Genomic DNA, 16030 nt, shown 5'->3' on the forward strand with positions numbered 1-16030 from the left:
CCCTTTCCATTTTCTTTTCCTTTACAACCTCACACTCATCTAGTTTGATAACAAATTTCAAGCACTCCTCAAATATTATCCCATAAAACTCGACCATTCTTCTTTGAAGTTGTTGTAGATCTACAAATATATTGTTCCAAGGGTCATACACAATGGTTCCTTTACCACCATGGAATATTTCTTCAATATGGATATATTGCCCAATAAACTCATCTATACTTTCATTCAAATGACCTCTTATCCTCCATACGGTTGCTGGATTTGGCAGTAAAACTCGTTTAATCCTTTGATCTTTCAAAGTTGAGGATATCGCATGGAAAATCGAACTATATCCCTTCCTGCTAACTCCACTAACATCAAGAGCCTATTGGATTGTAGTGCCATCAACTTGATTATTGGATACAAAGTCCTCTACAACATTGCGTTTGACTGTTTTGTATTTTTTTTCCTCAATCAAACCTTTTGCTACACCACAAGAAAGCAATCCTTTCATTTGTTTAACAGGAAGAAGGTTCGGATCCATATTTTCTTTTGCAGGCTCCAATAATTTCCTATAGTAACAACACAATATGCCTATATCTTCAACACCTCCATTCTTGTTTTGTGGTAATGGACGAAATAGATATAGTCATTTGAGAGCCTTTTTGAGTATACAAAATGATAAATTTCAATCTAACCTTGCTTCCTGAATTCTTCGCTTGCATCCACCAGTCCCAGCCTTCAAATTTGCAATGTTTTTAATCTTCCTGCTACGTAGTCTGTCTCCAAGCACGGTTCTCTTCTTTCTTGCTCTTGTCAACTCTTTTTTACTCTTTGAATGCTCCTCAATTTCATTATGCAACAGTTGCTCCAATTTTGCACGAATGGCTATCTCTTGCATCCTGGCCCCCTTTTCTTGTAGGTACATCATTTTATACGTTTCTGCAAATGCAGAGTGCGCCGAAATATAACCAAGAAGTCCATTTTGTCCATCGCCGGCAAAACTCAGTAATGTGGTGGGATTGACAAATGGAGGTGTAGAGTTTTTTACTTGACATTTTGGATATATGCTTCCATCGCACCATAAGTCAATATGTTGAAGCCCTTTTCTTCTCATATTTTCCCGCTGTTGAGCATTCAACACCGTATCCTTTCGTCTTTTTTATGCTGGAGCATATTGTTCTTCTAAGTCGATGTGAAGATGGTGTAATCGCTTCTTTTGAGATAGTGACTCACCAGTATCAACCATTTTTTGTGCTTCTGAGGTTGCGAAGTTTGCTTGTCAATCTCATAGTCGTTTTGTAACATGAATCGTGGAAGTGTGGCGGTATCCATGTAAATATTTTGAAAACGTGCAATCACCAAGTTCAGTGATGGATTCTTTATGAAAGGCCTGCACACATTGGCAAAAGAGATGCGAAATCTTCGGGAAACAAAAAAAAAACTAAGGAGATATTTAATGCAAAATCGTGTTAGTTAGACAAAAGATTATCTTATTCCTTTCTGAACTGACAGTTCTGTAGTCCTTACTAACAGTTCTGAGCCACGTTTCCGTATTTTACTATTTTTGAGGTCTTTTAGGAGAGAAATAAATCAAAAAATAGTGAATTTCTTACAGGGTTCCAAAATGAGCTCCCTTTTTCCCTAATGGTAGTGACACTATTCATGCAATATCCACGAGATCTTGCACTATTACAGTGAACTTGGAGGAGGAAGATGCATGTGGTGATAGTCCTAGTTGAGGACCTCGAGCCAAAAGAACTAGCTTGCACGTTTATAAGCAAGGACATGCGAAGATACGGATATAAAAGGACGAGACTCAATGAAGGATGTGTGCTTACAAATTAAGTGACATGCTGGCGCCATGAAGGAGGCAATTGGTCAATTGACAAAGTTATTCATCTAGTATGGGATGTGTATGCACACCTGCTTGGAACAAGTCCATAAGAGCCATCTCACGCATAGGTAGTGAGTGGGATGGTCCCTCTTATTACACCTTCTGCACATCACACCTTTGCAAGAAAAAGGAGTCTTTGGAGACGAGCTGCAACATTGTTATGGAGTGCTATACATGGGATAATAGGGATGAACCCAAGTCTATTACTATTTTGCAAGACCGCTAGTGGCAAGATGTACAAGCCCTTGTGAGGGCCCTAAACTCTGTATATAGTGTCTTGCGAGTCACAGATAACGAGGATATCACCATTGAGATTCTATATGAGTTTATGGACAATATTAGGAAATCGTTGGATGCTTGCACTGTTTTATAGTTCGAGAGGTTCTTCTCTAACTAGTAACTAAGCATATTTTTCTTTAGTGCCTACATTAATTACCATTAAGCTCATGTTGCATCCTTATCCTTTGAACTCTTATGTAGGGTTCAAGACAATAAGCAAATATGGAACAAGCGTTGGGATTGGTTTTTTAAGGCCAATCTATGCAATCGCACATATATTGCATCCTCGATGGAGGAGTGAGCCAAGAAGGGTTGGACAAATCACATTACCACATTGATGGATGGTAATGTAAATCTTATAAGAAAGCTCAAGAATCAACGTCTCATGTTCCGCAACAGTATATCCATGTTTGAAAAACCAGTTGCTTTACTTCATGACACACAATTACAATCACGAGAAGTATGGCATTTCTACCCTATCTCATTTTTTATAAAACGTTACATTGTACTCTTTTTGTCTCTTTCATTGAATATTTGCACTTCTTTGCAACACATTGCCATGAGAGTTTTATCGTAGGATGGTAGTTCTGGACCGTGTGCGAGAAACTAGAGTACTTGGACTCTCTTTCACACAAAAAAAGGAAAATGGACCTGCAAATCAGCATGTTGTTCAGGCTGATCATTGCTTGTTGGAGGCCCTGCAGGAGGCTCATGTTGCTGGTCAAAGTCTCCCTCTGAGGAAGGAAGAGGTAACCAAGAGTCAAAGGCATCAAACATGTCAACTTTTGGCTTAGCTTTGCAGTCCACAAGAGGAGAAGCCGAATGTTCAGCAAAAATGACATCTCTACTGACAATAATCTTCCCAGTATTTTGTTGGTATAACCTATACCCTCTGCTCTCCTGGCTGTAACCAATAAATATGCATTTGATTGCCTTGTCATCAAGCTTATGTCTCAGCTGAGATCTTACATGAACATATGCAAGAGACCCAAAAACTCTCATGTGTGAAAGTGAAGGCTTCCTACCTTTCCATGCTTCATAAGGTGTAACAGTCTTCAATGCCCTTGTAGGTGATCTATTCAGCACATAGTTGGCACACATCACTGCATCAAGCTAAAATTTATTGGGCAAGGACTTGGCCTTAAGCATGTATCTGGCCATCTCCATAGTGGACCTGTTCTTCCTTTCAGAAATAAGATCATGCTGAGGAGTGTAAGGAGACTAATAGTGCATGAGTGAGCAATGCCCCGTGAAGACAAAAATGCATCAAACTCCTTTGACATATAGCACATATCTTTGTTTTCATTCTTCATTCTTGATTCTATTCACCTTTTTAGATTCATCATACGTATTCACTATAGTACTTTTATACTTTGCTATGTACTCTCTTCAATATTTTCCAACAACCTCTGAGTTCCTATCAGCATCATTCCAGCTTTGCGAATTGAACCTCTTGTGATGACTCATGTAATATACTGACATGAATCATGATCCATGTATCTTTTTCAAATTTTGAATATGAACAAACTCTTGAATCAGATGATGTGCTGTTAATTTCCTAATTTAGAAACTACTAAAACAAGTGAGTACAAGTACTCGTGAGCGCTGCCTTCAAATTGGTTCATTCAAAGGAAAACAATTGTCAAGATGAATAAATGATTAATTCGCAACATCTATGATGGAAAGTTCAAATGATTTGCAAACTGTGTGTGTGTGTGTGTGCATACATGCAAGTACCATGTGCCTATGTGAACATGAAAGGGTGTTTGTATGCTACCATGAGTGCATGTGTATGTGAATGGGTGCACACATATGCAGGTAACAAGAGTGAGAGAGAGAGAGAGAGAGAGAGAGAGAGAGAGAGAGAGAGAGAGAGAGTGTGTGTGTGTGTGTGTGTGTGTGTGTGAGAGAGAGAGAGAGAGAGAGAGAGAGAGAGATGATATGGCATGACTTTAGTACGAAGTCCTCTTGGGACCCTTCAGACCACTATTAAACTAAATAGTGTTCAATTACATCCAGTGAAAGATTCTCTACAAAGCTTTCTATGTCATCAGTATTTGCTGAGCAATTTGTGTGCTAGCCCAAGGACTTTACTGCAGTGCTCCAAGACTTCTTCTAGGTAGCTTCAGACCTTTTTGGCTGGCATTCCAGAGAGAGAAAGAGAGAGGTGTAGGCGCACATGCACGTGTGTGTGGGGGGGGGAGAGGTACATATATCTACGAGAGTGAGAGATTCAATGCTAGCCCTCGTGCTCCCATGCTACAGCTGCTTGTTTCTCCCTCAGTTTGACACCCTCGAGGTTCCTTTTGATGTCCATTTTCTCTCCGTACGCTTTGTCGAAAATCCACAAAAAAAAAATCGTGCTGTCAAAAATCTGTACGATTTTTTCCATACAATCAGAAAAATCCTTACATCTTGTACAGTTTTGTCCGTACAGCCGGGGAAGTCCTGTACAGTTTGCCTGTCAAAAATCCGTATGATTTTGTCCGTACTACCAAAAAATTCCGTACAGTTTGCTTGTCAGAAAAAAAAATTTCGTACTGTCAAAAATCTGTACGATTTTGTCCGTACAGCTAGGAAAAACCATACAGTTTTGTACCTACTGTGCTTTCCTCCTTGTAAAGCGTTGCTGCTTCCAAATTTTTTCCTTAACTCGAATGGCGGATTATTCCTATGAGAAAACCTTTCACAAAGACAAGCCAGTTTCCAACAAGAAACAAAAACAGGTCATGAATTCAGATCATTCCCTTCATGACTGTGCTCAGGCTCAACTTGTTTATGAGGTTATGCATGAAGGGTTTGAAGACACCCATAAACGTTGAAAAGATCCACTTTCCACCACTGGCATTATGGTCGAAGTGAATGATATATTTGATCCAGTTAAGGAGTATGCAAAGCATGCCATTATAATTTTCTTCCCAGGACGGATGCCTGCTGCAACAGATGTTGGGAATTGGTTGACTCGAACCCTGGGTGGTTCTTATGTCAAAAAAGTTCACTATGCAGCGAGGGGATTTTTTGAGATCATCATGGCTAATGAGGAGCACCGTCAGGTTTTGCTGGAGCACTCTCCTCTTTTCTATGGCCAACAGATGATCCATGTTCTGCCCTGGTTTCCCACCCGAGATTATCAGGCATTGATTCGGCATCGTTGCCCTGTTTGGGTAGAAGTTGTGGATTTTCCTCAATGCTTGTCTTCCCTTCTACCTAAAATTGCAGCTTGCCTCGGTAAGGTGGTATGTCCACCGCGACCCAATGGAAATTCAAATCGCTTCTGCATTTTGTGGGATACAAATCATCCCACTCCAACTTCATTCTCGATTACTGTGAATAATGTTTCCATGGGGAGTGCCTTTTACAAGCTCAAGTGGGAGCTGTTTGCAGGTGCTTGCTTTGAATGCAAGCAATTTGGACACATGGCTTCACAATGCCCTTCCCGAGCTCCACGGATGCCAGTGCAAGCTGAAATGGTTCAGCCTTTGAATAAGAATGCAAATGCCTCTTCTGTGGTCAAAAACAAAGGCATCAAACAGTTTTTCTCTGTTCAAGACAAAGGCAAAGCCCCGACTGTCTCAAATGCTTCTTTTCTTGTGGCTTTGTCCTCTCCACCTCAGGGAAAGGGGGAAATTTTTTTGACTGATGCATGGCAAACTCCTCACAAAGTGATCTCCCCTAGGCGACCTTTTCCTTCTCGGACTTGGAGTGGTGCATCCTCTCATGGGAAAACACATGCTAAAAACTCTGGTGTTGGCTTGACCTGGGCTACTGTGACTGCAAATCGGACCTTGTTTCCTCAAGAAGAAGTTACTGCACTTTTGTCCTCTCCTCACGCTGATGCTTCATCCCAGGGCGGAGGCCCGGACATTGAGGTGGAAATGCAGACGTAGACAGCCCGTTAGCTGCTGTACATACCTGTCCCATAACTGTAAATATGCTTGATCATCTAAAGTGTGTTACTCTCAATGTACAGGGAATGTGTGATGGTCGCAAATGAAAACTAGTCTGGATGTATATCAGAGGCAATTGCAGCCTGATATAATTGCCTTGCAAGAGCATATATGATCAGCATATGTATGCTGGTCAAATAGGCCATTTTGCTGGTTATGATATCTTCTATGCTGGAGAGCACTCCTTTTCTCGTGTGGCTTTTCTGGTAAAGCACGACCTTCAACCTATTCTGGCTCTCAATGATCGCCATGGTAGATGGATTATTGTTCAATGCCTGGTTTATGCCTCCCAGTCTTCTCGTGATAGAGCTTTAATCTGGGCTGCCATGCATACTTATCCATGGCGACAACATGCCTTCATTTGTGGTGACTTTAATAATGCCCCTCAATTGGGTGACACCACCTCAGGCCACTCATATGTTGGCTTCTGAAACACAGGCATGGTCTCATTTTTTGCTTCAATTGCGCATGCCAAATTTACATGTCAGAGTTTCACTGAGCTTGCTCATCTTCGCCCTTTGTCTTTAGATGAAAGCATGCTCTTATGTCAGGCTCAATTCTCTCTTCAATCTAATGATCGCAGAAAGCTTGCTAAATGGGAAACTCAATCCAGCCAATGGGCATTTTTTAATAAAGGCTGCTCTTCCAAGCAAATTTTTAAGAGTTTACACTACAAAAGACAGGCTACCAATATCTGTCGGATCCGGATGCCTGATGGTTCTTGATCAACATCTCCACTCATTTATGTGTTGATTTATGTGTGCAACACTTCTCCACTCATTTTGGGCATCTGGATACTCTTTCTCTTCGGGTCGCGTCTGCACGTCAGCTTCTTTTGCAACATATTCATCCAATTCTGTCTGATGCTCAGGCTTTGGAACTTGAACATCCCTTCATTGAAAGGAAATTGTCTGATGCACTGAGATCCTATGGCAGATGGAAATCTCCAAGATGGGATGGTCTCACTGTTGAATTTTTTCTTGCATTCTGGGATCTTCTTAAATTCACCTTGCTACAAATGGTAAATACAGCATGTTAAAATCAACAGATGCCTTTGTTATGGAAAAAGGATCTTCTCAAGCTGATTCCAAAAAAGCAGCTACGTGATTCACTAGGTGATTGGAGGCCAATCACGCTCATGCCACTCATTTACAAGATCATAAAATGGTGGTTGATCGGATTAAAGGTTATTTGCATGATGGGTTGCATCCCTCCCAATATGGCTTTGTTCCACGTCGCCATATCACAAATAACATGAGCTTTGGGGTTTGGACAAAAAATGCAGCAGGTTATTTACTGACTTTACAGAGATAGCAATGCGGCTTGCATTATCTCTGGGGATATCTCTGATGAGTGGACTCTTCGTTGTTCGGTCCGCCAGGGATGCCCTCTCAGTGCTTTACTGTATGCCATTGCTACTCATCCTATGCTGCAATATATTGATCATCTTGTGGCTACAGGATCACTTCATGGCTTGGAATTGGATGCTAATCACAGCATGGTCGCTCAAGCTTATGCTCATGATTCTTTCTTTACCCCAAAGAATACGCCTCATGATCTTGGTGCCTTGATGCAAGCCCTCTCTATTTTATGGTTTGGCAACTGGTCTTCATGTTAATTTTCAGAAGTCTAAGCTGCTCCCTTTGCATTCCAAAGACTGGCATAGTCTATTATGGCCCGGGGATATCATTCCACCCACTCAGTTTGTTCGTCATCTTGGTTACCCTTCGGAGTGGGAACTCACTCGCCGACAACAAACTGATTCGGTTTCGACTAAGCTTCGAAAAAAGCTTGAGTATTGGAAACTGGCAGCCTGGCCTTTGCACGTTCGTCTTCGAATAGTGCAGTCCATTTTTGTGGCATATATTCAATTTTACTTGCCATTGATCATGTTCACTAAGGCAGATCTTACATCTTTCATCTCTTCTGGCGATCCAAACATGACAGAAAAAGTCTCAGGCTGCTTTCAATGCATCACATTTGTTCTCCCAAGATGCATCGTGAATTGAACATCACGGATATTCATGTGCATATTCTTGCCCATAGGGGAAAAATGTTGCTTGGGATTTCTGCAAGGTGATCAACCTTGGGCTCTTATAATTAGGACTCTGATCACTCATATCAGTCTTTTTGTGTTTGGTCATTGGTAACTCGATCACTGGGATTTCTTTTTTGGTTGCACTGATGGCACTTTGCCTGAATGCCCTTTTGTCTCCCACTTGCTTCTTGACTGAAAGCATGTTCTTTCTCATCTGGAATGGAATGGACGGCAATCTTTGCTTGGGAATTCTTTGAGACCTGAAAGCATTCACTGGTCGAAAGTCTTTCAACGTCCCTTGGCTTTACAGGAACCTCCACATTCCTACTTTGTCTCGCTTAAAGGCATCACCTCGGTTGCTGATGTTATAGATGATGCTGGTACTGTGCTTCCCTTTTCTCTAGCAGCCACTACATATGGATTAGGCTCGCATTATCGTCCTTTGTGGCGACAAATTACTCCTATGCTTTCGCCCTTTGTTCCGATTCCTCCTTTGGAACTCCAGGACCGATTGGAAGATTGGACTTTGACTTCTCCAGGATCCTCTTCTCGTTCTTTGAGGCTATCTCAGATTACTGTATCTGCATTATATAAAATCCTTTTGCCTCAACCTTGGGTTTCAGAGAGAGGTGATTCTGTTTGGCGAATGCATCGCCCAACCAAGTGGTGGAGGAAAAGATTACAGCAACTTTGGGCCTATAAAGTACCGCTTCGACAACAGGTTTTCTTTTAGCGAGTTCTTTTGGGAGTATTTCGATCTGGACAGCTAGTAGCTCATCAACACATTGCTCCTGCACTTTGCCATAGATGTTCTACTTCTTCGGAGACTGCGCCTCACTTGTTTTGGCATTGTCCGTGCTCTCGTGAGTTTTTTTATTTGATTCAACAGCACCTGCGAGCGAGATTCCCATCTGTTCCGTTTGGGAAGTTCTTCTGGCTATTTGGGTTTCATCCATCCAAACCGGAGTTTCATCTTTCCTTCGTTTGGGTTCGCTACTGGGAACTATGGACTTTATGGACATATAGGAATGGTAGAGTCTTTGGTGATCCTACTTTCTCTCTGTTTGGCTTTTTTAGGCGTTCTCTGCAACAATCTTTCTTTGATTGCTTGCAAACCCGCTGCATAGATCATGAGGTCTTTTTGACATATACTGAAATTTTCAGTTGATGTAATTGTAGCACCTTTTTTTGAGGTTGCTACTCATAATATAATCAATCAAAGATTTCACCCAAAAAAAAAAAAGTATGTGGGGGGGGAGAGAGAGAGAGAGTGATCCATCTAATCAAAAATTGCCAAGCCAAAAAGAAAAGAACTTGAGCAAAAAATTAAGAGCACCTTGCATTTACAATTTACAATGTCAACATTCTTGCATAATACACTTAGTCGTCCACTCAAGCCACTTACAGTTTCTTGAACTTCAAGCGGACAACTGTCTCCGAAGAGCCCATGGCAGGCTTTGCTTGCAAAAAGTTGGCATCAACTTTACCAATCTCTGAAGCTGCATTCCCATCCAGATTCTGGAGTTGCCGTTGCTCCTCTCTTCTCTTTTCCTTCTTCAACCTCTTCTTCTCAAGATATTTGGGGTCACTGTGTTTGTCTCGTCTCTTTTCATGATGTCCACTGTCATGTTTGGGTTCCTCCCTTTCTCTCTCCCTCTTCCTCTTTTTCTCTCTTCTCTCCTCCTTCTGTCTTTGCTTGTGGTCCCCCTCTGCAGTTCCAGTTTCAATTTTGGACGAGTCCTCCTCCTCTGACTTAATCCTTGCATGTTTCCCCATATCTTCCAGTAAGCTTCCTCCTATATGGTGCTCACCATGACTTTCAGCACTATGTACTTGCAATTCCTGATTGGGTAAATTTGTATCAACATCAGATGTAATCCTACTTATGAGAACATCTAAACTCTGTGATCGTTCTTTGCAAACAAAATCTTTTCCGGAGTCTGTAGTAGACTTCTGAGACTCTCTCAAATCACAATTTTTACCAATACTCAAATCAGTAGATGAAGAAGGATCCTTTTGTACATCAAATTTGTCTATACCATCACTCCCCTCCTTTGCAAAATCATGTCCCAGACTCCCATGCTTAACACTATGAGGACTCTCAACAGGAAGTAGCTCTGATTTCACACCCAACTCAACTGACATTGAGGAGCTTTGAACAGGACCAGATCCAGGTCCTTTGTCCTTTATGTCCTCCAAAATAGTATCTTGTGTAGAAGTAGTTGGCTTGAACCTCAACTTCACAACACCTACCTTCCGATCACTCTCTTGCTTCCCACTGGAAGTTTCGCTTAGTGTTGGAACTGCTTCTTTGGGAGCATGTGACGCAGTAGTGACCAAACGGATCCGAACAGGCTCTGTTGTTTCCTGTGGTGGTTGAAGCCGTAGCTTAAATGAACCCATTCTTCCTTTTGGCTCTTGAGTTGCTGCATTGTCCACAGATACTGCCACTGCCTCTGCTACCGGTGGCGTCTTAGTGGCAGACCTCTCCATACGAAACAGAGTAGCTGATCTGAAAATAACTAAACCTTAAAATCGATAAACCCATACATCAAACAAAAACAGAGAAAACTTTTGGGACTGTTCTTTACAAAAGTACGTCAAGGTTTTCATAAGGAAAGCAAAAAAGTGCATCACTGAAACAGCAAACTATTTTTTTTTTTTTAAAGCAACACCATAGATATATGAAAGTGAAACAAAAAAAGCCAAGATTTAAAAAACAGTTCCCTATTCTGAGTTTGCACTCTAAATGCTTATATCCCATCTCTGCTAGTCCTGGCTCTCTGCTTCTCTCTCAAGCTCTCCTACATACATATGATCAGCTGACTCACAGTACTTTGTCAGGCATTTTTTATTTTTCCTCACCTTTCCTTCTGACCAATTAACCAAGTTCATTCTGTGGACTACCAGGCTTGCCAATTGTCATTCCTCATGGTGGCAATTGGGCTCGTTTGAAGATCTGAGGCTCTTCACCTCTTGCTGTATTCTGCCACTTGGGTGGCCTGCATGATCTGTACAAAGACATGAGTTAATTTAACTCTATCAGCTAGGATCTAAGTGGGCATACAAGGATCCAAGGGGTCAATCGTACTCACAATTGTATGGGGATCCTATGGCCTACAAGCAGTTTAAGTTTAAGAAAAGGAAACTGTGTCTTGGAGTCTATCTCATGATGGTTGTGTTCCTTCTGAGTTCTGACTATGAATTGCCTTTTCTTTATTCCCCTTTCCTGTTAGCACAAACTGTAAGGACGCTAAATAGTGTTCACTTGAAGTTCTCTTATAATTTTCTATAGATTTGCTAGTCCTCATAAATAGTCAGGTATAAAAATGATTGTTTTCAAGCTAAAATTAAGAATTTGTGAAACACTCTGTATCCTGACTGAGTTCGGTCATCATGAACCTACAGATAATGGATTTTGATAAACACCAAATGACCCCTGAACACAGAAAATACCGGCACTCCAAACAAAACTTGCTAGGACCATAAGGTAGCAGCTATATTTTATTAGATGCAGTAAGGTACTTTCACTCATAATACAAACTGCATCAAGATCCCAAACCATGTTCATTTTAATAACATATATGTGTTTTCTTAATGCATAAAAGGTCGATCGGACCTTAGTCTTGATAGAATGATCTTGCAAATCTCCAACCAGAATGTACTAGTTCTTCTTCCAAAACTGTAACTAGGATTCTCGTGTGTCTAAATAATACGCTAGACCCTTGGGACAATTAGCTCAAGTACTAGGACTCACTATAGAACTCTAGTAAATACTTTTTTACAGACGCAATATCATCAGATCAGGAGAATAAAAGAAGAGACCTACACTCAACTTTTCAAAAAGAAGCCATTCAAAGGTCCTTTGCAGGTGCTTGAAGGCAGTTCATATCTGCAGAAATTGCATCAGCCCAAAAAGCAAGAGAAATGAAGGAGAAAACAGAGGGAAATATTTCCGCCAAACGGAATGTCATTTTTTTCCCCGCCAATAGAGCCTGCAAGAAATCTGTTGCAGGGATCTACAGACTGTTTTGTAAGTAGAAAACAGGAATTGAGGGTACCATACACCTCACTAAATGTATCCCATCCGTTTTGAGTGGCTAGAAAGCCATATTAGCATCACCATGAAGTATTTCCTCCTAGAAGGCCATATTAGCCTCACCTTCAAGTATTTCCTCCTAGCCTCGCCGTCTACGTGTCATCGATGCTTAGCTACTCGGGAATCGGTGGCTCATACATTTTGGCATTGTCAGGATTCACGAGATTTTCTTATACTTCTACGAAGGATCTTGCAGCCTCATTTTTCAGCAGCTGTCTTTAGCAGGCTATTTTTGCTGTTTGGATTGCACCCTGACCAGCAGAGATATGATCTTTTCTTTTCCTGGGTTCGCTATTGGGCCCTATAGACTCTTAGGAAGGACAGAAACCATTGGGTAGCGTCCCTCAAGCAGTCCTTTTATGACTGTCTGCATGCAGGGCAGTTGGATTACTCCCGATTTCTGGCATATATGCACGTTTTCTAAAGATGTAATTGCTCTCCTTCTTGGAGACAATTTCCATTATATAATTATCTGGATTTCACCCCAAAAAAAGATATCCACAAGCACCTTGCTTTGAGGTCTTGTGAAGATCCACCCAACTTGACTGTGTGTAACTGCCTCATCATCGAGAACCAGCCTCTTGCATTTATATACCCTAGTTCATTGATTCGTTTATCCTCTGTATTTACTGAGGGGGGCAATCGCCAGTAGCATTACATGGGCTCTGTTTAACCCACTTAATCCTTGACGTAAAGAGCTACCCTCGTCATCTTCATTCCTAGTCGATGTCACATAGAGGTAAGTACTAAGAGCTAATTTCTATCTTTAGTATCTAGCTCGATTTTTCTTTAATCAGAAGGTACCAATCATTTCCTTAGGTGTATGTACTTTTATTTGACTGATTTGCCCTATTAAAGAACACACCGCACTTAATAGCCTATGTGATATGCCAATTAAGGCATGATCAGCCAAACTATGAATCTTCCCTTCCAAAGAGTGCAAAGCTGAATGGAGCCAACCACAGCATCTCGAAATTCAAGCTGAAGAATACTGTCAAAACTCGAAAGTTGGAGGGTATTATTCGTGGGACACAAAAATATTCGACAGAGAATTTCGGTAGTTACGATAAGAAAAGCCAACAGACTCATACGTTCATAAATTTGAGCATCGAGAATAACATTAACCCTCTTGTCACACAACTGAAAACGCCAGCTAAATCCTGAAAAACTTTGCAAATCATCTACGAGATGATAATACTTAGAAAGCCTTAGTCATAAAAAGACGACTAACTAGGCTTAGAGTGTGAGGGTCAAAATGTGAATGACCATTTGAATCAACTCAAAGACCTGATACATCAACTAGCAATGTGTGATGAGAAGATGCATGGTCAACAAGTTTGAAGTAGCTGATCTTCTTCTTAACAGCCTTCCAGAGTCATGGGACAATTTTGTCTCCCCCCCTCTCTTATAGAGAGCATCCTTCCACTTTAACTCAGCTATGTGGATCTCATCACTCAGAAAAACAAAGGCATAGCAAGAAGTTTGGCAATCGGGATGATACAACCTATATGGCTAGAATTAGAAGACAAAATCAGAAACCCCGATTTAGCCCTAAAACCAAGCAGAACATTACTTTTCAGTGTCAACATGATAATAAAGATTAACAAGATCAGAATGACACAAATAAGAAAAGACCTTGCTTTTATCTGTGGGAAGCCTCGCCATGTTGCTTTCACCTAAGCATGCAAAGCAAATTTTGTTAGAAATGCTGCACATTTCGTGGAGTCATTTCTGGTAAGGCAACCTCCCCTTGAAAGGATACTCTAACCTGAAGGATTTCGTGCTGTCAATTCAGAAGCACAAAGCTGTAATTCTTCTTGCCAAGGCAAGGGCTCCTGTAGATCAAACAATTGCAATGCTTTCAAGCTTCATGGAGCCCGGAGATTGCATTGTAGATGGAGGCAACCCATGCTAAGTTGCAGAGAAAGGGCTTCTTTATCTTGGGATAGGAGACTCTGAAGGTGAGGAATGTGCCCGCTATGGGCCTTCACTTATGCCAGGAGGGAAAGTGGCAGCTCACGTTGACGAAGCGCCTTGTGTGACCTATGTGGGCAAAGGTGGTGCTGGTAACTTTGTGAAAATGATGCACAATGGAATTTTGTATGTCGATATGCATTTGATATCCGAGGCATGCGATGGGTCTAAGTCGTAGGAGGGATGTCCAACATGAAACTTTTGCAGAGTGGAACAAAGGGGAGCTTGAAAGCTTTATTGTAGAAATCACGGCAGACATTTTTACAGTCAAGGATGATCGGAAAGAAGGTGAGCTGGTGGACAAGATACTGGACAAGACTGGGATGAAGGATACTGGCAAGTGGACAGTGCAACAAACTGCAGAGCTCTCAATAGAAGCGCTGACTATTTGTAGTGAAGGGGAAAGGGGCAGATTTGGAGATGGGGATAGAATAGCAAAAGGAAGGGAGGAGAAGAGAGGGGAAGGGGAAAGAGAGAGGAATAGAGAGAAGGATGAGGGGATAGAGAGATAGAGAGAGGGGGGAGAGAGAGTGTGAGCGTAGGCAGCAGGAAGCAGGAAGGAGGAGGGAGAGTAGATAGGGATTAGATGTCACATCAAAAGGTCAGTACAAAAGTGTGGAGGTGTACTTATATAGTCTCCCTCTACTAGATGTCCTTTTTGCCCCTCTAGACCTAAAAATCCCCTAGCCAAATTAGGCCTGACCCTTACTAACTTGGCCTGATCTTGGCCTTCATTACAATTTACAACCATCCCTGCTCAATATAATTTTGCCCTCAAAATTGCAAGTGGTGGCTGGAAAATAAGGCTTCTTGCTGCTGCAAAATGGTCAGGCATATGCCACCCAGGTCAAAAGGAAAAATAAGATTGTCCTTGTCCCCATAAGTTGTGGCACCACCGGGGTCATGTAAATGTTGATCCCACCTAGCATACTCGTCATGAAGAAGCTCCAAAAGCACATACAGATTGGGGACCTCTCCGTGCCTTGCAGCCCCCTTTTTCCCACATCGGAAGCATTCATTGTTTTGCCATATACCTTGCAAGGCAGCTTTGAGGAGCTGTTGTTGCATTGCATTTTTCACCTGCCCATATGCTAGGAACTGAAAATCATTCTCATTATAGCTGCTGTATTCAGGCTCAAACAGTTCCAGTAGTGCTTGTGCTTCCTCACTATTCCAAGGATTTTCAGTCCTCACCTGTAAGGCCTTCAGCTCTGGTCTGTATCGCTGTAATTTACTTCTAACCATGACACCCATGAGGTCTTTGAAAGCTGCCCATGTGTAGGGCTTCCAAGACGAAGCCCTCGACTTTAACCAAGTGTGGGCATGGTGCATGCCATCATGAGGAACCTTGCCCTTATCATCCATTGGATATAATCTGAAATATCCTTCCACAAAAATCTGTCCAGGCTGCATTTGAGGTGGCCTAGACTCTATGTAGAGCCTCCTTTCTGATTCAGATTGAGACCAAATCCTCTCATAGGCATTGGGCTGAAACAGAGCTGAGAGATGAGTGCTAGAGGGACAGGCTCTCCCAAAACTATCAACATGAGGTTGGGATGTGCCGAATAGCAGCAGTGAAAGTGGGCCTATATCCCCTGCACATAACTCAAGGATATCACCCCTTGGAAGAGTCACTGGTGGAAGTCTCTAGCTGAAATTTCCCATGGGCGAGATAATAGTGGGCTGGTCACTAATACGCTTTCCAAAGATGGAAGGATTTGGCTGGTTGTGTATGTTGGTAAACTGAAAGGAAAGAGTAGAGTGGACACAAATTCAGAATACTTGCATTATGGAATGAAGAAGAGTGAGGTCCTTAT

The 16030-nt window shown here is 41.8% G+C and overlaps 1 protein-coding gene across 1 annotated transcript in view; it reads right to left on the reverse strand.

The window, feature by feature from the left end:
* Positions 1-9456: 9456 nt before the first annotated feature.
* Positions 9457-16030, reverse strand: part of TAF2 (TBP-associated factor 2) — a 198714-nt gene continuing 192140 nt past the window's right edge. The window contains exon 25 of the mRNA XM_087392221.1: positions 9457-10652. Coding sequence (XP_087248347.1) covers positions 9542-10652 — 1111 coding nt within the window. The 3' untranslated portion in view covers positions 9457-9541. The remainder of the gene's footprint in view (positions 10653-16030) is intronic.

This window comes from Dipteris shenzhenensis, chromosome 21 (genome assembly GCF_047967505.1).
Source record: "Dipteris shenzhenensis isolate YYH24624 ecotype China chromosome 21, Dip_SZ_1.0, whole genome shotgun sequence".
NCBI lineage: Eukaryota > Viridiplantae > Streptophyta > Polypodiopsida > Gleicheniales > Dipteridaceae > Dipteris > Dipteris shenzhenensis.